Source organism: Nicotiana attenuata, chromosome 2 (genome assembly GCF_001879085.1).
Source record: "Nicotiana attenuata strain UT chromosome 2, NIATTr2, whole genome shotgun sequence".
NCBI classification, from domain to species: Eukaryota; Viridiplantae; Streptophyta; class Magnoliopsida; order Solanales; family Solanaceae; genus Nicotiana; species Nicotiana attenuata.
In genome coordinates, this window is record NC_031990.1 from 72679510 (window position 1) to 72700527 (window position 21018).

General features: G+C 35.8%; 1 protein-coding gene and 1 long non-coding RNA gene across 2 annotated transcripts; both read left to right on the plus strand.

Annotated features, from left to right (window-relative positions):
• On the plus strand, positions 11257-16491 carry LOC109212477. Its single transcript, XR_002065862.1, has 3 exons — positions 11257-11659; positions 12043-12432; positions 16054-16491. It is a non-coding gene; the product is annotated as an uncharacterized LOC109212477 (long non-coding RNA).
• LOC109223033 (probable pectate lyase 6) lies at positions 18873-19613 on the plus strand. The gene is made up of 2 exons (XM_019387294.1): positions 18873-19150; positions 19257-19613. Exons 1-2 carry the CDS (start codon positions 18948-18950, stop codon positions 19300-19302), a joined length of 249 nt encoding a protein of 82 aa, XP_019242839.1. The 5' UTR covers positions 18873-18947; the 3' UTR covers positions 19303-19613.

Genomic DNA, 21018 nt, shown 5'->3' on the forward strand with positions numbered 1-21018 from the left:
TAATGATTTAGAAAATAGACTTGTAGATATTCAATTTGGTAGGTAGATAATACCCTAATTCCAAGCATATTGGGAGAAAAGCTCAGCTACATTTGACCTAATTTTTAGCATATTTATGAATGTAAATTGTGATGATCTTTGCCAACTTTTGTTCCACAACTCGCTTGACTTCAAAACATAACACACGACTATCATAAGACAAAAATAACTCATAACATAACCTCCTTATCATTTTGGGCACCCTAGTCTCACCCCAAAAGTACATGTTATAACATTCCTAACTTGTCGACTTTCGACGAAACTTATTTTCTTCAATTGGTTTAGCTTCTAAGCCTTCCAACCCTCTTGGTACTTGAAGTCCATGATCTTAAATATTTGTAACCTCCAAGTTAACATGATTAACTTACTTAATGTACTTTCAAAGATTATCTCATTTCAGAGCTTACATCAATTGACTTACGACGTACTCTCACATACGGAACTATGGGGTGTAACAGCCATGAAAACAACGGAGTCACAATTCACATGGTGCACGCCCACACGCCCATCACCTAGCATGTGCATCACCTTAATACCAATCACATAACACGTAAATCGGAGTTTCATACCCTCAGCACTAAGTTTAGAAGTATTACTTACCTCGAACAAGCCAATTTCAATACAGAGCAAGCCAAGCGATGCTCCAAAAATGCCATCCCGCGCATACCGAACTCCAAACGGATCGAAACTAGCCAAAAGAAACTCAAATACATCAAATAATATCAAAGGAAACAAACCCATTCGATAACGGTCGAATCTTTAATCAAAATTCTAAAATCGACCAAAAAGTCAAACCCGGACCCACGCCTCGGAACCTGACAAAACTCACAAAATTCGACAACCCATTCAATTACGAGTCCAACCATACTTCACTAAATCCGACTCTGAATTGATGTTCAAAAAGCAAAAATTCACTTTATGAAATTTTAGACAAAACCTCCAAATTTCACTTTTAAATCATCAATCAAATGCCAAAAACGAAGATGGATTCATGAAATATAACCAAAATCGAGCATAGAACACTTACCCTAATTTATATTGTGAAAGTCGTCTCCAAATATTGTCCAAATTCGAGTTCCCCAACTAAAAATATGACCAAATGAACAAACCTTCGATATTAAGTATTTTTGCCCAGTTGTTCTGCCTCGTTTTACGTGCCCAACAGTCCCAAAATTTGCTTTTGATGCCTTCAATGGATTCCTTGTAAGATTTCAGTCAAGTTAGGCTTTTGAATAACTCCGCTTGACCTTATAATGAAGGAGATACGTTAGTTTCAATATTTTAAAATAGTGCAGATTTTTAAATACGAATTCAGTGGCAATTTCGTAATTAATCTGAAAAATCTGGCTACTCAATTCGTAGTAAAATGATCATAAAATCTTCATACAATGTCCATATTCGACGATTCTTTTTGCTATGGATCCGTAATTACGATACGGATCTAATGCTTCAATCAAAATAGAAATCGGAGCTCATTTATTCAATGTGGTACCATTTATGCTTTAAGAAATGACGTCGAAAAATAAGAAAAATGTGTGCAACACAATCCAAACCTATCCGAAACTCAGCCGAGCCCCTCAGGATCCCATACGAACATACCAAAAAGTCCCATACCATAACATAGACTTACTCGAGGCCTCAAATTACGCATAACAACATCGAAACGACGAAACGCGCCTCAGATCAAACTTAATGAACTTTTGAACTTTCAACTTCCAAAAACTCGGGCCGAAACATATCAAATCAACTCGGAATGAACTCAAATTTTGCACACAAGTACTAATACATCATACAGATCTACTCGTGCCCCCAAACTACCGATCGAAGTGCAAGTGCTCAAAACGACCGGTCGGGTCGTTATAGTTGCCTTTGTTCTAAAATGATAAAAAATGAACCTCTTTCATTTGTGGATAGTTTCTAAAGCTTATTTTGAATCATTTGGTCAATAATTTACTAGATTTGGTTAGTTTAGAAGCTTGTTCAAAAGGCAAGGCCGTGGTTTGCTTGAGTTGCGGAGTGCGGTAAGTGTTGGGTCTAACCTTGATTTGAGTAAATTAGGGAACCTTGAATTGCATGTTATGTGAATTATGTGAGAAATGATGTATATTCAAGGTGACGAGTGTCTAAGTGTCGTCATGACTCTTGCTTCCATGTTTTTCTTTACTTCATGGTGTATCTTGTTTCATGCCTTAATTGTTACATGCTTTATTGACATTCATGCCATAATTGTTACTTGTTATTTAGTTATCCTTGTATTAAATTGTCCATCCCTTTCATGATTTTTTACTACTTTTCTATACCTGCATATCTGAATTGTCATATGTCGTACTTGACTTATAGTTTTGTAATATTTGTTGCTTTCGATAACATGGTTTTCCTTGTATGAGTTGTTTAATTGATAGATGCCGATGAGTTGGTAAGGTTGGGACATTCGAGTTGTTAGAGATTCTTTGATTATTATGTGATTCTTCACTACCTTGTACATTGACTCTCCTGGTGTAGCTTATAAATGTTGATTGTCGAATTGCTATTGTTGATTGAAATTGTTTGGGGGGCGGGTTGCACGCTGCAACGGATAATGAATTGAAATGGAGGAATAAGGACAAATTTTGATATTGATAGATGATGATAAGGAGGGAATCGGGTTGTGCACCGTAACAGATTGTATATGTTGTATTTATTTGTGACTGTTGGATTTGCCTCGATATTTTGAGATGAGTTTATAAGACTTGTTATTATGGGCTCCCTGGTAGTTGGATTTCGAGTTCATTTTTATGAGTTAACTACTTTGCTCCCATTTCCTATCGTTCATGTTATTATTATTGTCGCGTACAGGTTATTGTAAGTGACACGCCTAAGCCTCGTCACTACTTCGTCGAGGTTAGGTCCGGTACTTACAGAGTACATGGGGTCGGTTGTATGTATACTATACTCTACACTTCTTATGCAGATACCAAAGTTGTTCCCACCAGTGCCGAGTGAGATTGCTCAGATCTAGCTATTAGTGGAGACTTGAGGTATAGCAGCAAAGCAAATTGATGAAATTCTACAATTCAGGTAGAAACCAACAGAGACGTTGCAGAAAATATAGAAAAGATTCAAAGTGATGTTGGTGAATTATACGCACCATAGTATTCCTGATCTGATGTTGGAATAAAGATTCTACATAGGGTTGACTGGCAGTTTGAAAGCTAATGTTGATGCTTCAGCGGGTGGAAAAATCTTACAAATCATTCACAAAGTGTGAAGTTCTTCTTGGTAAGATGACTCAACATTCAGGATGGATGATGAGGAACACAACACTCAACCTTGTAGTCCAATTAGTAACTATAGATCCCAATAATTCGATAGCTGAAAATCTTGCGACCTTGATTACTCATATGAGCATTTTGACAAAAAAAGATTGATGGATCAGGCCAAAAACAAGTTCATATAGTTGGCACTATGAATGGAGGGTTATGCACACATTACATAACTATCCATATGTTTTCTCGTGGAGTGGTGAATGTGACAACTAGAACTACTGAGAGGATATGCATTATTTGAGCAACTTTGATGGATATAGACGATATGGGTACCAATAGGGATAGCAGAATTAGCAGTTTAGACCAATAGCGATACAATAACAATTTTGAAGCTGCACGACAATCAAGAAAAGTGGTGCCTTATAAAATACAATTTGGTTATAATCAGCCGCAGCAGCAACAATAATAACAACAACAACAATTGGCTTACCAACAACCTCAACAACAATAGGTAGTCCGACATGATGATGGTAGTGCGGCAGAGATAAAGGGTATATTGCAGCAAATCATCAGGGATAATAGGATGATGCAGAAGATGGTAGCATTGCATAACTCAACTATTAAGGTATTGAAATTCAACTAGTGCATATATCCGTGGCTCTAAATAACATTGCCCACTGACACAAATATCAACCCAAAGGAGCAAGTTCCGAATCAGCTTATGGTTGTAAGTCTGAGAAACAGACGAGATCTTGACCAAGATCAAGAGGTTGCTCGAACTAGCCAAGGAGCTATACCACCTAGGCCAGTACAACATGTGGTAAATGAGTCCACTGATCTAACAGAGGTGAGAGGAAAAGGGTAAAGAAGAAAAAATCGACCCGATTCAACAAAAGGTGCATGAGCAAAAAAAGACACAAGTGAAAAGAAGAGACCACATGCACCCTTCCCACAAAGGTTGGAAAAGCACAAGAAATATGACCAATACAAGAGGTTTATGAAGATGATAAGGTGTATTAAAGTAAATATTCCTATGATAGATGCATTGAGGGAATGCCAAGCTATGCTAAAATGATGAAAGACTTGATGTCTCGGAAGTTTGACTTTCTTGACTTGTCTACGTTAAAATTAACCAAAAGTTACAGTGATTTGGTGACAAATTCTATGGCTTAAATGTCGTCAGATTTAGGGAGTTTCACAATCCTATGTATCATTGGAAGTTATATTTTTTCCTAAAGCATTATGTAATTTGGGGGCCATCATTAACTTGATGCCTTTATCAATCTATAAAAAGTTAGGAATCAGTAGAACCAGACCGACAACAATGTTGCTACAACTGGTCGGTCGAATAATAAAGAGGTCAACAAGAATCTTGGGATGACCATCCTTGGCTATTGAGAGAGCATTGATCGACTGTGAGACCGATAAATTAAAAATGAGATTGAAAACTAAAGAGATCATCTTCAATGTTCAACATTCTATGAGGCGACCTAGTGAGTTTGCAAATTGTTCACTTATAGAGGTAGTTAATGTGATAATGCAAGAGGAGGATGAGACTCTTCATGCTAGAGAGACATTAGAATCTTGCTTGAAGAATTTAGCAAAAGTTGATGGTGAGGTTTTGGTGGAGTAGGTCTTGGCTCTTAAAGGCCAAGGATTTTAGAAAAGGAAACCTCAGGTTGAACCCTTACACCTAGAAGAAATAATAACTCCACCCACTAAGCCATCGATAGTGGATCCACTAAGGTTGGAGCTTAAACTGCTACCAACCCATCTCAGGTATGTTTTCTTAGGACCTAGCTCTACTTTACCAACTGTTATCTCATCTGATTTGCTAGATGTGCAGGTAGAATAACTTCTGCATATTTTGAAGGAATGTAAGACTGTTATTACTTGGATCATTACATATATTAAGGGTATTAGCCCGGTCTTTTGCATGCATAAGATTCTATTGAAAGATGAGCATAAACCTTGTGAGGAACATCAAAGAAGTTTGAACTCAAATATGAAGAAAATGGTGAAGAAGGAAGTAATTAAGTGGTTAGATACGGGAATTATCTTCATCATCTTGGACACCAGCTGGGTTAGATCAGTTTAATGTGTTACAAAGAAAGGTAGAATTACTATGTTATAAAATGAGAATAATAATTTGATCTCTACTCGAAGGGTCACGGGTTGGAGAATCTGCATAGATTATAGAAAACTAAAAAATGCCACCAGGAAGGACCATTTTTCCTTGCCTTTTATCTTATCAGATGTTAGACATGTTGGCAGGGACATCTCACTTTTGCTTCTTGGATGGATATTTGGGGTATACTCAAATCTCGATTGCCCTTGATGATTGAGAGAAAATATCCTTCACGTGTTAGTATGGTATCCTTGCCTTTCGGAGAATATCATTTGGCCTATTCAATGCACTCACCATATTCCCAAGGTGTATGATGATCTTTTTTGCTGATATGGTTGAGGACATTATGGAGGTTTTCATAGATAAATTATTAGTGTTAGGGAATTTGTTCGATGATTGCCTTAGAAATTTGAGAAGAGTGTTAAAAGGTACATAGGGACAAATTTAGTACTGAATTAGGAAAAGGACCATTTTGTAGTACAGGAAAGTATAGTCTTGGGGCACCGGGTTGAGGACATTATATAGGCTTTCATAAAGGACTTACCAGTATTAGGGAATTTGTTCGATGATTGCCTTAGAAATTTGAAAAAGTATTGAAAGATACATAGGGACAGATTTAGTATTGAATTGGGAAAAAGACCATTTTATGATATAGGAAGGTATAGTCTAAGGGCACTGGGTGTTGTGAGCATGTGATTTTTGCCCTACTAAAAATGCTCCTACAAAATCAAAGGAACAGATTTTTTCCAAATTGTTTTCAATTTTATAGGATTTTTGTAGTATTTTTATTAATTGTTTGTATTTTGTGCACGTTTAATTTTGTTAAAAATCATGAAAAAATATAAAAAATACCATGTATTGGATATTAGATTTTATGTTCCTATTTTTAGGATTAATTATTTAATTAATTGCATTATTAGAATAAAATCATAAAAATATCATTCATTTTACATTTTTTAGCTTTAATGCTAGATTAGTAATTTCCCCTTTCGTTAATTTAGGATTAATTAACTTTATAAATATTGCAAATAGATAATTAGCTTGATTTTATAACTTAGATTAATTTAGGATTAAATTCAAAATTAAATTAATTTAGTTAGGATTTTTAAAATTAAAGGAAAAGAAAGAAAAAAGAAACAAAACAAAAGAAAAGGCTGGTTTTTTTTATTTGGGCCACCCAAAAGAGCAAAGTTAGTGGCCCAAATCCCATTTCTTCTCTAAATCTGCTCAAGCCCAATACCCCATACCCGGTCCGGTTCCCCCACTACCAAAATGATGCCGTTTACCCTCCCCTCTAATCCCAGCCGTTGGATCATCCTGATCCAATGGCTCGCAACTGCCCATCCTTTAGCTATAAAACTATCCGAACCCCTTGAAACCCTAGAGACCCCTTTCACTTCCGTCTTCCATCTCTCCAAATATGTAACCCTAGCCGCCCTGTAACCCCTCGCCGGCTCCGCCCTCCTCCGCCGCCCGGAAATCGCCTTATGGCGGTGGAGTACCTCCAAATCGCCTCAAATTCACACCATGTAACCCTGAGCCCCTCCCAAACACTAATCCCTCATTAGTTTCTCCCAAATCATCACCCAAATCCTCAAATTTCAAATCCGAAAATCACACACTAAACCCTAGGTCACCCAAACAACCCCAAATTTTTACCCTACACTCCTCATACCCCCCTAAGCACAAATCTGCCATTAGTTTCCTTTGAATCCCTACCTATTTTTCTTAATTTTGAATTTGAAATTCTGAAAAAACCTAATCCGTTCCTAACTGCGATTTCTGTGCTTCCAAGGCTCGATTTGACTCGAGACTTACGTTAAGAACAAGAACAATTGATTAACGTTAGTCTTGGTTCGTTTCGAGAGTCGCCGGTTTCTGACCAAGACCACTGATGCCTAGCAAAGTTCGTCGCCCTCGTCATTCGTTGAGTTGCTTCAGTCGTCGATTCATTCCCGCCAAAACCAGTACCCTTCCTCTTTCTTTTCCTTTCTTCGTTTCTGTTCTGATTTGTTCTTTTATTATTTACCGGTTTGAATTAGTTCTTTTTGTTTATTTGTTTGAATTAGTTTGTTTAAGGTCAGTTGATTCTAATTGGTTAGTTGTGTAGGTTTTAAGTTAATTGAGCTACATGAACTAGTTATTAACTGATTTGCATATCTCTTAGGTTTATTGCCAAGTGAATTTAGTTAATGTTTGGGTACTGATTAATTTCAGAATGTTCAAATGTTGCTGGGGTAATTTGTGACAGATTTTTACTCTGATATTTGGTTCTGGGTCGGCCAATGAAGGCCTGGTCCATTAAGGCCTGAGTTGTTATTGGACTTGGGCCTGTCTTAGGCCATTTGGCCATGACAATCGGCCCAGACTTAAGAGGAAGATTCTAGAAGTGTACCAGCTGTCCAGAATTGTTAAAAAGATGCTGAAAAACTGGACAGTTGTCCATTATTCTCTGTCATAATATGTTGTACTATCCAGAGAATTTAGGTCAGAATATTCTTTGGATGCTATTTTTGGTGACACTATAAAAAGAAAAGTTACTCCCTCATTCTAGACAGATTTTCTGACCCTAAAAACACCTCTAAAAGTTCAGCCTTACTGTTCCATTGGTAACTGATCTATTTTTCTGATTTCGACTTAAGTTAGAATAAATTTCCCTTTGAGATTTCTGGGTTTCCTGAGCTGCAAGATGGTTTGACGTTGAAGTTGTGATACTGATGTTTCTTTGCTACTAGTTTCATTGGTTTCCTGCTGCCTTTCTGTTGTTTCTTAAAGATTCACTGCCTTGTTTTTGTTCCTTGTAACCAGGTATCTCTTGAGCTTTGAATGATGAATGAAATGCAAGTATATTTTTTGAAGGGTGTACTGCTGCTGTGAAGTTTTATGTTCGTGTTAATTTCAGTTTCTTCATGTTTTTTTTAGTCATTGGACTCTGTTTCTTTAGCTTCTTCCTCTCTAGCTTATACTTGAGTACATTAAAACTGCTGTGTTATTCCATGAATTAGTTGGTATGCCTAGTGTTGAATGTTCTGAATAGTTCATCTTTCATGTGTTGGATTTGTTAGTCTATGATATGGTTAGGATATTCATGGGGTGAATGCCAAATGGTTCTTCTTTTCATGTTTGTTGTTCGAGGGTTCAAAATAACTGGTAGTGTCGTCAACTCATTCTGTTTATTTATTAAAAGTGTTGAATAGTATGATGGTCTTGTTGGCCAACTTGTAGGTTTGAGATCCAATTTCATACATGATTGAAAGAAGTCCATTAAATGACATTCAGATCTGTTAACTACAACTCCAGTACTGCTGAAGTAGTTACACACCTAATGTTACTGGATTAATCAGTAGTTTAAGGTAGTTCAAGTCGATATTGTATTACTAATGGCATATTAAAGATTTAAGGCTTATGGCATGGTTTATCAGTATACTTTGATTTTTCTTAATTTGATGTAATGTTTTTTTTATCAAAGATTGAGGGTCAGTAAGATCTCAGCAATTCCAAAGGCCTTCTTGTTGAAATCGTTGGGCCTGATGTTGGCCCAATTGAGGAGGCCTGGTCGGAATCACCTCTTGTGTGGTTTCTGAATTCTTTCTACTTCTGGGGTTCAATTTTGAGCCCAATCAATACCACACGTTATTGTTCTTCAAATTTGGTACTTCATTTGAGTTTTAGATGTCCAAATGCATCCACATTCAAAAGAAAGTCGGTATCTAATTGCTAAGTGATATCCAGTTTGTATCCTAGATTTTCATTTATGGTTAAAATAATTACATGGCTGATCTTAATGTGATTAAAGTAGTTTAAGTTAATATTGTATACTAATGGCTTGTTAATAAATTAAAGCCCAATATGATTGTTCGGCATTTGATTTTTTCCAAATTTTTTTTTATGTTACACTGATTTAGAAGAAATTAAGCTTCAATAGGGCCTTAATGTCGAAGGTTCTCTTGCTAGAAGTGGTTGGGCCTGGCAGTGGCCCAGGTGAGGCAGCGTTGGTTGAATCCGGACCAAGCGTGCCTTTAATTTCTACTTCTCTCCGCTTTTGGGCTCAATTTCGAGCCCAATCAAATCTTAGCACTTCTGTTCATTAATTTTTGACAGCCTAATGGGCTTACTGTTGGTCCAGGTCTTTCAAAAAATAATTAAAGGTCCAACCCATCTATCCCAAGCTTGTATACAATTAGTAGTGTTATATTGAACTTCGAATTAGTTTCAAATATGAACATTCGTAGTTTGCTTTAGGCGCGCTATAATAAACCATCATGATTATAGGTACGGTTCCCGTGGCATAGTTATGATGCCTAATTCCAAAATTTGGGTGTGCATTTCATGCGACCCGATCATAACAACTTCAAACATTAATAAAAATAAACATGTCGCGAACCGCGGGTGCATTTCATGTAGCGTGGTTTGCGGTGTGTTCCAAAACGGCAAGCGTACAACAATCGTAACTTGTTCAAGAAATAATTTCATAAATCCTAAAAAGTGATTAAAATAATTAAAAACGGTTTTAAAAGGTTAGATAGGTTTAAAACGTGTAATTAATTAGATAATTAGGCCAATTATTAATAGTTAAGCGACCGTGCTAGAACCACGAAACCCGAGAATGCCTAACACCTTCTCCCGGGTTAACAGAATTCCTTACCTAGTTTTCTGGTTTCACAGACTTTTAAATGAAGTCAATTTTCCTCGATTTGAGATTTTAAAAATAAACTGGTGACTTGGGACACCATAAGAAATATCCCAAGTGGCGACTCTAAATAAATAAAATAATCCCATTTCAATTAATGTCACTTTAATCGAAAAACTCCCTTATATACCCTCATTGGGTAAAAAGGAGGTGTGACAGGTGTCACACAAAGGAATAAAGGTCAACTGCACTAAGGTTGATGTGATAGAAAAGTTGCCACTGCCCACTTCAGTCAAGGCAATAAGGAGTTTCCTCGTTCACGCCGATTTCTATATGCAATTTATAAAAGATTTACCAAGGCATGGTTGAGGAGGAAAAACTGGTCTCAACTATTTACTTGAGGGATACTTGATAAGCATTAGTAGGGGTGTTCAGAAAAACCCGAAAAACCGAACCAAACCGAAACCAAACCAAACCGACCAAAAAAACCGATACTTTTTGGTTTGGTTTGGTTTTGGTTTTGAATTTTAAAAACCGATCAAATTTGGTTTGGTTTTGGTTTTAATCAAAAAATAACCGAAAAAATCGAACCAAACCGACTATAGGAGTAGCTATTTCATATTTATTATTACACCTATATATATGTACATTTTTATACAAAATTTCAAAAAATTTATGGTGAATATTAATCGTTTGCACTTTTAGTACAGTTTTTTTACCGTTATATTCTAGTTTGATTGGTAGTTTTCTTTTGTTAAGTGTAAGAATCCATTTCATGTTAAAAAAAATATTTTTTTAATTGAGTCCTTAAATTATTAATCACTATTTGATTCAATTATCATCAATATATTTTAGTATATAATAGATTTCTCAAAGGGCAATTGATTTGATAGTGTTACGTTGAAAATGTGGTTGCCGGAATATGTGTTTGGTAGTGTATGTCTTATATTTAAGAAAAAACCGACAAATAACCGAAAACCTGACAAAACCCGATATAAATCGAATCAAGAAAAAACCGACTTAATTAGTTTGGTTTGGTTCTAATATTTGAAAAACCGACTTACTTGGTTTGGTTTCTTTTTAGGAAAAAACCGATCCAAACCGAACCATGAAAATCCTTAAGCATTAGCATGCGTCGTGACGAGATATTAATTGGTCGCTTCTTAGGAGTCAACCCATGGTGGTAGTGTAGTTCGTCGTGCCACGGCGTTATTAAAAATTTTGTTAGGAGGCAACCCGACCATTAGCTTAGATGTAGTTTTAGTTTGGATTTATGTTTTTATCCACTCTAACGAGTTAGCTTTGTGTGCCTTTTGTCTGCTTCGCAAAGTTCTCGAGCTACACGATGATATAAGTGATCATGACTCAAAGATAACGAATGGGTGCCAAAACAACTGCCCACACAAGTTTCCACGCCTGAAAAAAGAAAGGTCACATCGACCCTCTGCAACCCATGTCGCTGGAAGACACAGCCAAATTTTCCGTGTTTGGGGCCACATCACACCTAGTATGGTGCACAAACGTGGTGAAATTTATCCCAAGCCACTTTCCCCGTACTTGTTCCGATTATTGTTGAAAGGAGTGTTTCACACTGAATTCCCAAGTCAGTTTTGAAGGGTAAAGTAGTTCCTAACTCACAAAAATACTCATACACAAATTTTGCATGCTAAGTGTTTGATGAATTGCCTCAAAGGCAATTCAAGTCCCCGTTGGAGCCCGAATCTTCAAGATTCTATTTTGAGAGAATGATTAGCATAAGAATTAAGTGTAGGGTGGCTTAACGGAGTCGGGTAATTGTTGAAAGATTTACACAAAATTCGTGCTTCCTAGTGTCGCTTTTGTTGTTTGAATGCTAAATACGCTAAATTTAAAAAAGGAAAATATGAGTAACTTGTGATTATCTAGTTAGAATATGCTTGAGATTTAAAGTGTGGGGCCGTTCTGACACGTTTATGATTTCTTACTTGGATCGCTAAACTGATTTAGTGTGTTGTTGGTAGGTACTTTGAAAAATGGTTCGCCTAAAATCCAGTGCAATTAAGGCTAAGGCTTTGGCTCAAACCAAAGCTCTGCCTCAAGCTATGACCTCCACTTTAGCACCACCACCTAAGAAAAGGAATCGCATTGAGGTCATCTAGTAGCAAGGCAAAAGGGAAGCAGTCAGCCTCCACATCAGCTCTAGCTCAGTTGTAAGAAAAGAACAAACATATCTCTGGTACCAAGCATGTTTGACCCTACGGGAAGGCAAGGTACAAGAAGTTTCGTGCACCCATGTACACCTCTATACGGCTATTGGTGAGAATACTTTGAATGCTAAGTATAACGACATATGGGAAGTCGTGCATAACATGGATTAGGGCTTTGTGTTCAAAACTCCAGGAGAGTCAAATGTGAGTATTATTAGAGAATTCTATACATTTTGGGATGTTCGTGTATTTGGTATCCATTAGCGCGCGGGAGGTTGATTATCTTTTCACTTAGGGGTCGTTTGGTAGGATGCATTAGACATGCATTAGCTTTGTGTATTAATAATACATTGTTTGGTAGACATTTTGAACCTATGCATTAGTTATGCAAGCATTAGTTATACATCCTATTTGGTATTAGCCTATGCATAACTAATGCATAGAAAACAATGGTATTAGCAATGCAATGGGTTTTAATGCATGCATTAGCTTAGTGAAAGACAAAATTGTCCTTCAAAATTTATGCTTGATTAAAATATGCTAGTTAGTATATTAATGCAAGTTCAAAATAATTCAAATAGTGAGAAATAAAATTATATCCCTAGTAAATAAATAAATACTTAGCATATTTCCTTTTTTATAAATAAATATTTAATTTTATTTTACAATATAGGTAGACAAATAAAATAATTTTTTTAAAATTTTTTCATATAAAAATATTTCTCAGCAGATGTTTCTTTTAAAAAGTTAGAGCGCGGACTAGTTTTGAGGGCATTTTTGTAAACAAACAATTCTTTTAGAAATTGTGCAATACTTTAATACATCAAACCAAACAATGAATAAGAAATATGTCAGCATAACTAATGCAAGCATAACTAATACCAGCATTACTAATACACCATATTCAGCATTATTCTTGTGCACCCTACCAAACGACCCCTTAGTACATTGTGCAAGTTCTAGACTATCATGATTTCCCTGGCGTGCTATTGTGTGAGTTCATTGCACACCCTACTTATCATGCTATTAGGCACGCTTTATGTGATATCAATTCAAATGTTGTGTTGATGTGTGAGAAGAAAGGGAGAACGCATAGTACTATGCCAATGGTTAAGGTTTTTTAAGGCAGCAAAAGGTGTGCTTGAAGTTGGTGAACATGAGAATTTTACCGAGTGATCATGATACATATATTTTGAGGGAGCGTGTGTGCCTTGTCTATTTCTTTATGATTGGGAAGACCGTGAATGTGGGTCATTTGGTGCGCGAGCAGATGGAGTAGACTGGAGCTGGCAAGCTCTCTAGGATGTTCTTTGGCAATGTACTGACCCATTACTTGCGACTTGAGAAAGTGTCTGAGGATCTGGATTGTGATGTCATTATTCTGGCATAACCTAGAGCTACTGACATCTCTAGTATACTTGGGCAGATGAGGACGAAGATTTTGAGCGTCATTCTCGGAATGTAGCTTCATGGCTCACTTTCATGAGATGTTGGACCTTTAGCTCTAGATTGGTGGCTGACCTACTATGCATGAGGAGAGGAGTCAATTGCATGAGCGATTCTGCCCAATAGTCATGCACAACAGTTGGTTAGCATTGGGTTTGGCTAAGGAGTGCCTCCAGAGGAGGATATAAATACTCTCGAGCCATATGTTCATGAGGGCGTTGCAAAGGAGGAGGTAGATGATGCCGCGAATGATGAGGATGAGGATGCTATTCATGATTGATTTGACTTGGCTATGGAGACTGACAAGGCGTTCTTCTTGGACGGCTTTGAGTGGCAGGGAGTTTCTTTTTACACCCTCATTATTTTTGCTTTTATTGTGCATTAGGAATACTACACTTTTTAAGTGTGAGGTGGGAAAGTTCTCTCGGTAGATAGTTAGTAGTAATAATCTTAGCTTATTATTTTTTGCATTTGTTAGTTTAGTAGTACCATTGGTTTATTAGCTTAGTAGTAGTAGTTAGTCGCAGTTTAATTAATTCTGGAAAAAAAATTAAATTAAAAAAAACTTTTCTCGACGATGGATCTCCTTGACAATCCTATTGAGAGATTCGAGTCTAATCAAAAACAAAAAAATGGAAAATAAAAAAATACAAAAATATGTTCTTTCTTTATTCTTGTTTTTTCTTCTTTTTTAGGTAGTAGTAACGTGTGTAGATAGGTTATAATCCCCTTTGATTTTTCTTTGCACACCGATTATTTTTTAAAGGATGTAATTTGAATCGGGTGACTTTTTTAGAGTAGTTTAGGATGTAATAAATAAAAGAGAGAAGATTGTTGTGATTCTTAGGAGCGATTTGATTTGTTTGATACTAGCATATTTATGCCTTGACATTACTTTCCTGTAATTATAAAGTTTTTTATTCACTGACAATTTGGATAATATGCTTTGTGATGCCTATACTCATTTCTTGACTCATGTTCATTTGTGTTGTAAGCTTAATATTGTTTAGCTCTGTGAAAATTTGCTTTAATTTGAAAGTCGGAATGAAATCATCTTTAGTGAGTCATGTTCCATGTATGAAGTAAATGTTTTCTGCAGTTCATGCTTTGCATTTTCGTTTATAACTTGTTTGGTATGTGAGTTAAAGCGAAATCCTAGATATGGCTCAGTTTAAAAAGTGATTTTAGGTCTTCTTTAACCCGTTTGAGCTTTATATACTATCATTAATAAAAATATTCCTAGTTACCCTTTTTGAGCTTGTAAGTCTTTTGTTTGGCACACGCATTACAAGCATATACTCTTTGTTCTTAATTGACTTTGTTAAATTTTTTTTACCTCTGGAGCACTTAAATCGTAAGAATAAACGCTAGAAAAAAGTAAGGAGAGAACTTGGGTAGCCTTTGAGTGAAATCACATAAAAAAAAATATACCTGTGTACGGGAATAAAAAAAAAAAAGAACCACCAGCCGGGAGTGCAAAAGCATAAGAAAAATATTGAAGAAAAAAAATTGTTCTATGAATGAAAAAACAATGAAAAGAAACAAAAAGTAGAAATAATACATCATGTCCCTGCTAGTGGGTTATGAACAAAGTAGTACTTAAAGAAAGAAACATTTTTGGGTAATCTTGTTTGATGATACTTGAACATGGGTTATGAAAAATCTGGGCTTAAAGTTAAATGTTGTGATATGTTAAAGTGTTTTAGGAGGATTAGCCACTATTTACTGAATATACATATCTTGTCCCTGGCCCATATTACAACCATAATAAAGTACTAATTGGTCTCAGAATGAGCATGCCTTCATTAGCAAGAGTTTACATAATGGGCAAGCCTATAGTATCTTTTAGGTGCATGCGACTTCTTTGTGAGAGTGAACGAAGTATTTTAGATGTGGGAGTTCTTAAATTACATTCAAACTCTTGATCTGAATGTGTGGGCTATTTACTCTCCTTATTATTTTTATGAGGACACATGATTTTATAATGGAAAGGTATTATTAGACTTTTTGGTTGAAGTGAGTGTTCAAGCCTATGAATACTTTGTGGCTTTGAGTCAGTTCTTGAGGGTAGGTTGTTATGAACTTGTTGTCTAAAGTTTGAATGTGCTTGGTATAAAAAAGTTGGAGAAGTGTGTTGAGAATGCTATGCTAAAGCTTATGTGTTGCTATCAACTATGATCACAGTATAGTGTGCTTTGAACATCTGACCTCGTGAGGTGCCTATGATTTAGAGCAAGTGATTGTTGACTCAAGGGTGAACAACATTTAAGTTTGTGATGTTGATGTCCGGCTAGAATTACATGTTTTTTATGACTTACTAGTATAATATAGATGGTTATGGTGACGTTTTGAGCATAAATATGTTGTTTATGTGCATAGGACCACTTGGAATTCGAATGGAGGAACTTGCGCGATTTTTGTACCAAAATAAAAAAAAGTCGAGTGCGGGAGATGACCAGGCGAAGTGCCCTAAAGGCACCTGATTCAGGCACGGGGTGCCGTGGAAAGCGGCCAAATCAGCCACAAGGGGAGCAACGCAACTGTGGGACGTGTCCGATGGTATTTTCTCCTGGGGCTTTCCCCTACCAAGTGTAAATAGTCCTTAAAATTGTTTTTTAGATGGGGAAGACTTGTTTTGGAGGTGAAAGGCTACAGGAGCACTTTGGGAGCACATGATCATGCAGTTTTCCTTCTTTATAGTTTGTAGTTTTTATGCTTTCAATTTGTGATGTTATTGTTATTATGACTATGAGTTGCTAATTTTATTATCTAGGGTTTTGATGAAAGCTTATAGGATGAATTTTTGTTACATTTTAATATAGTTGAGCCTTTGAATGTCTTTACTTGTTCAGCTACGTGTTTATTTCAGTTGGTTGAAGGGCCCTTGATTAACTGTACCTATTTATTATGTGTTGCTTGATAAAGAACGTGTATTTATGTAGTTATTACAAAGCGTCACTCACTTGGTATATGAGAGATCCATATTACGGGTTTAAAAGCGAAATTAGAGATAAAAAAGTATTGACCTTTGTCGTAGTGAGCTGTGAGAAAGTGTTAGCTAGAGTAGATCGAGAGAATACGTCTACTATATTATTGTGATTGCTCAAGAGAGAATCGTGGTAAGTAGAATGCTCACGATCGTAGAGAACAAATTGGCAGGTAACGTAGTAAGAAGGATTCCGACAATTGGAGAAATCATAACTCTTGGCCTCATTAATTTTATCTGCGACTCTTGCGCAATTAGTTGATAATTTTAATGCATTTTATTATTTTATATTAGTTAGTTTAAAAAATCAAAATTATTATTTGATAATTCGAAAAGCTAATTTGCCTGAATTCCTACGATAGATAAAGTTGTAATTGATAGGTTAATTTTCCGTGGGATTCGACTGTGGACTATTTAGCAGGATATATTTGCAGAGACTGCTAGTCTTCTACTAGGCGTAGTTGAGCTTGATTAATTTTAGCACCGTTGCCGAAGAATTAACAATATTATTAATTATAACTTAAAAATATTGCTAGGATTTTTAGTTTAATCAATTTTCTTCCCTTATTTTATATTTTTTCTACTGAGATTCTTACATTCAGAATCTTGTGTGTCTCATGTGTATGCCTAGAAGTTCCTCGATAACTGATGAACTGCTTGAAGGTTTTTCGTATCCAGAGAAAACCTTCAAGGCACTGAATCGTGCAAAAAAGAAAGATAAACAAATACCCCATCAACAAGAAAGGTTCGAAAGTGAGACTATAATGGGTGATAATTTGAACAACAACAATAACAATCCGAACAATGAGAACAACCTGAACACTCCTCAAATTCTAGACCGCCATGTGGCACCTCTTGTGCCTGAAGATGCTCTCTATGATTAGGCATAACCCACAGCTGACAATCTGGCAACTGCAATTACAATCCCTCAAATACAAACGAAAAATTTTCAAATCACAAATAACATGATGCTTTTGCTGCAGAACAACAAGTTGTTCTACGGGTCTCATATCGATCCAGAATAGCACTTGCAATTTTTTTTTTCAATTTGTGTCACTCAGAGGCAGCCGAATGTGACACCGGAAGCAATTAGGCTACTACTATTTTCATTCTCAGTGCATGGGGAAGCACAGACTTGGCTCAAATTGCTCTCAATTAACTCCATAACCACTTGGGAAGAATTAATCAAGTAGTTCTTGAACAAGTTTTATCCACCCAACATGACTGCAAAGTAAAGTAATGAGGGTTGAAGTAGAAACCAAAAGAGACGTTGCAGGAAACTTTGGAAAGATTCAAAGAGATGTTGGTAAAGTGTCTGCACCATGGCATTCTAAATCTGATGTTGGGATAGTGATTCTAGGGCTGGTTAATAGTTTGAAAGTTGATGTCGATATTTCAGCAGGTGAAGTATTTTTAAGCAAATCATTCACCAAGTGTAAAGTTCTTCTGATAAGATGACTCAAAATTCAGGATGTAAGACGAGTGACATAACACTCACCCCTGTAGTCCCTTCAATGACTCTAGATCTGAATGATTTAATAGATGGAAACCTTGCGACCTTGATGACTCAGATGAGCATTTTGACCAAAAAGATTGATGAATTACGCCAAAACAAATCCACATAGTTAACACTACGGATGGAGGGTTATGCACACCCTACATAACTAGCCATACGTTTGCTCATGGAGTAGTAAATGCGCTAACCAGAACTACCAAGAGGATATAAATTATGTGAGCAACTTTGATGGCCAAGAGACAAGGTGGAAAACAATGAGGGCAACAAAATCAACAATATAGACCCGGAGCAATACAATAACAATGTTGGAATTGCACGACAACCGGGGCAAGTGGTGCCTTATGAAATGCAATTTGGTTATAATTAGCAAACAATAACAATAACAATTGGTTTACCAACAGCCTTATCAATTTTTCGTTTTATTATTTTATCCATACTCATTATTTTAATTAATTTGAATTCGCATAGTATAAATCCTAACAAGAAGTTTTTCATTTCTAAGGCTCGAGCGCAAGATGTGACTTAGTTTTCCCGCACCAAAATTCAAAAGTTAGTTCCTAAAACCGTTGGTGTCCACCTCAAATTAGTCTTAGGTTATCCGTTAATTGTTCCCCCTTAAGTTACTCCCTGTTTGTTTCTCGTTAGTGGTATATATTTGTTTACTATTATTATCTTCCCAAGCTTTATGAACTCATCTGCAATACAAAAATCAATTATAAAACAAGAGATAGCTGCTGAACAGAGAATAAATAAATAAATAGAAAGAGAACAATGGCTTCCATTAGTTGTAATTCAGTCATTTTTCTCTTTTTCCTTTTACTTTTTGCTTCTTTAGTCCCAAACTTGGATGCCAACATTGCCGAATTTGACCCTTATTTGGAAAAGAAAGCTGAAGAAGCCCTCAAATCTTCTCTTGCTGCTTATAATGAAAATCCTGAGGAACTCACTGAAACTTTCAACAAAGAAGTCGGAGAGTGAGTGCTTTTATAACTCTAATATTTTTTTTTTGAACAATTTTTCACAGCTACGTTATTTACTTATTTATTTATTATTAACATTAGTTCTTGTCCAACATTGCAGAACAATCTTGAATGGCACAAGGAGGTATCTGAGGGATATGATATGAGAATAATGAAAGGATAATGGTTTTGAGCAGACGCAGAACTAGAATTTGAAGTTTCTAGTTTTTGCACTTGTCACAAAACTCGTATCTCATTTTAGTTATTGATTTTATAATAAAAATAATTTTATATATTTTAAATAATTTTCATAATATAAATACATAATTTAAACAAAAGCTACTGAGTTTATTCATACTAGACTTAACACTATAGCTCCACCCCTAATTTTGAGACTTGAAATAAAAATTAAGATACTTGTAAGAAAATGATGTACTCCCTCAGTTCACTTTTACTTATCTACTATGGACTTTACACACCCCTCAAGAAAATACTAAATGAAGTATATAATTTACCATGATATCCATATTAATTGATGTATATTTTTAATGGATTTGAGAAAATGAATTGAAATGAGTAACAAATACTGTGGGTATAACAACAACAACAACAAAGAAATTATCTTCTCTTGATATGCTAAAAGTGACAAGCAAAAGTGAAAATATATTTTTAGAATATTGGACCAGTAAAGGTGAACGGAGGTAGTACTTCAAAAGATTATATAATTTGATTTTTCCCATGAAAAATATATATACTTTCAAAATCTTAAAACATGAATAACTACAATTATATCAAATAAAGAAGATAAACATACAAAGGTCCCGTTTGGCCATGAGTTTTGCCAAAATAAATTTGGGATTTATTTTCAAAACTCATGTTTGGCCATAAATTTTGCCCATATTTTGGCCAAATCCCAAATCCCAAATTTCAAATCCCAAAATCAGCTATTGAGTTGATTTTGGGCCAAAATCCCAAAACTTGGGAATTATATACATGTTTTCCAAAATAAAGTTAGAAAATATGTTTTGAAAACGTATGTCCAAACACATTTTTATCTTCAAACTAAACTTCACCCAAATCAAATTTTTCAAAACAAATTTGAGATCTATGGCCAAACGTTAGCTAAGTTTGATTGAATTTTCACACTTTAAGATTGCATTAAAAAAAAGTAATTGCAGGGAGAATCTGTTCAATTCATACACTTAGAATGATGCAATTTGTAGTGAGAGAATCTATCACGATCCCAATTTTTGTTTGTAAGATGTTGTGGCGGCACCTAATCTCTAAGACTAAGTACGAAATAATTAAATAATAATTTAAATCTCAAAACAACAACAATTATATAAAGTAAAATCTGCAACCCAACATGTACATCTCCTAAAACCCGATGAAAATATAAGTCACAAGCTCTAGATACAGTGCTGAACACTCCTATACATTACTGTCTATAAAGGTGTAAAGAAATAAGAAAGGACGGGATAGAAGGAGATTCCGAGGCTTGCGGACGCGGGCAGGTATACCTTGAAGTCTCCAAAGCAGGCCACTCAACGCGCTAATACCAAGGCTGATAGAATGTACCTGGATCTGCACAAAACATGTGCAGAAGCGTAGTATGAGTACACCACAACGGTACCCTGTAAGTGTCAAGCCTAACCTCGGTAGAGTAGTGACGAGGTCAGGTCAAAGCACTACTGGAGATAATTAGAACAAGACAAAAGATATAATGATCTAATGGTATATTGAAAATGACAAGGAAGCGAACAATAAAGAATTTATGGAAAGTAACAACACGAGATGAAGAAAACTAATACAACACGAAAGGAAAACAAGGATTTTACATGTTAAGGAAACAACAACCAAACAATACAGCAAATAGAGAAAGA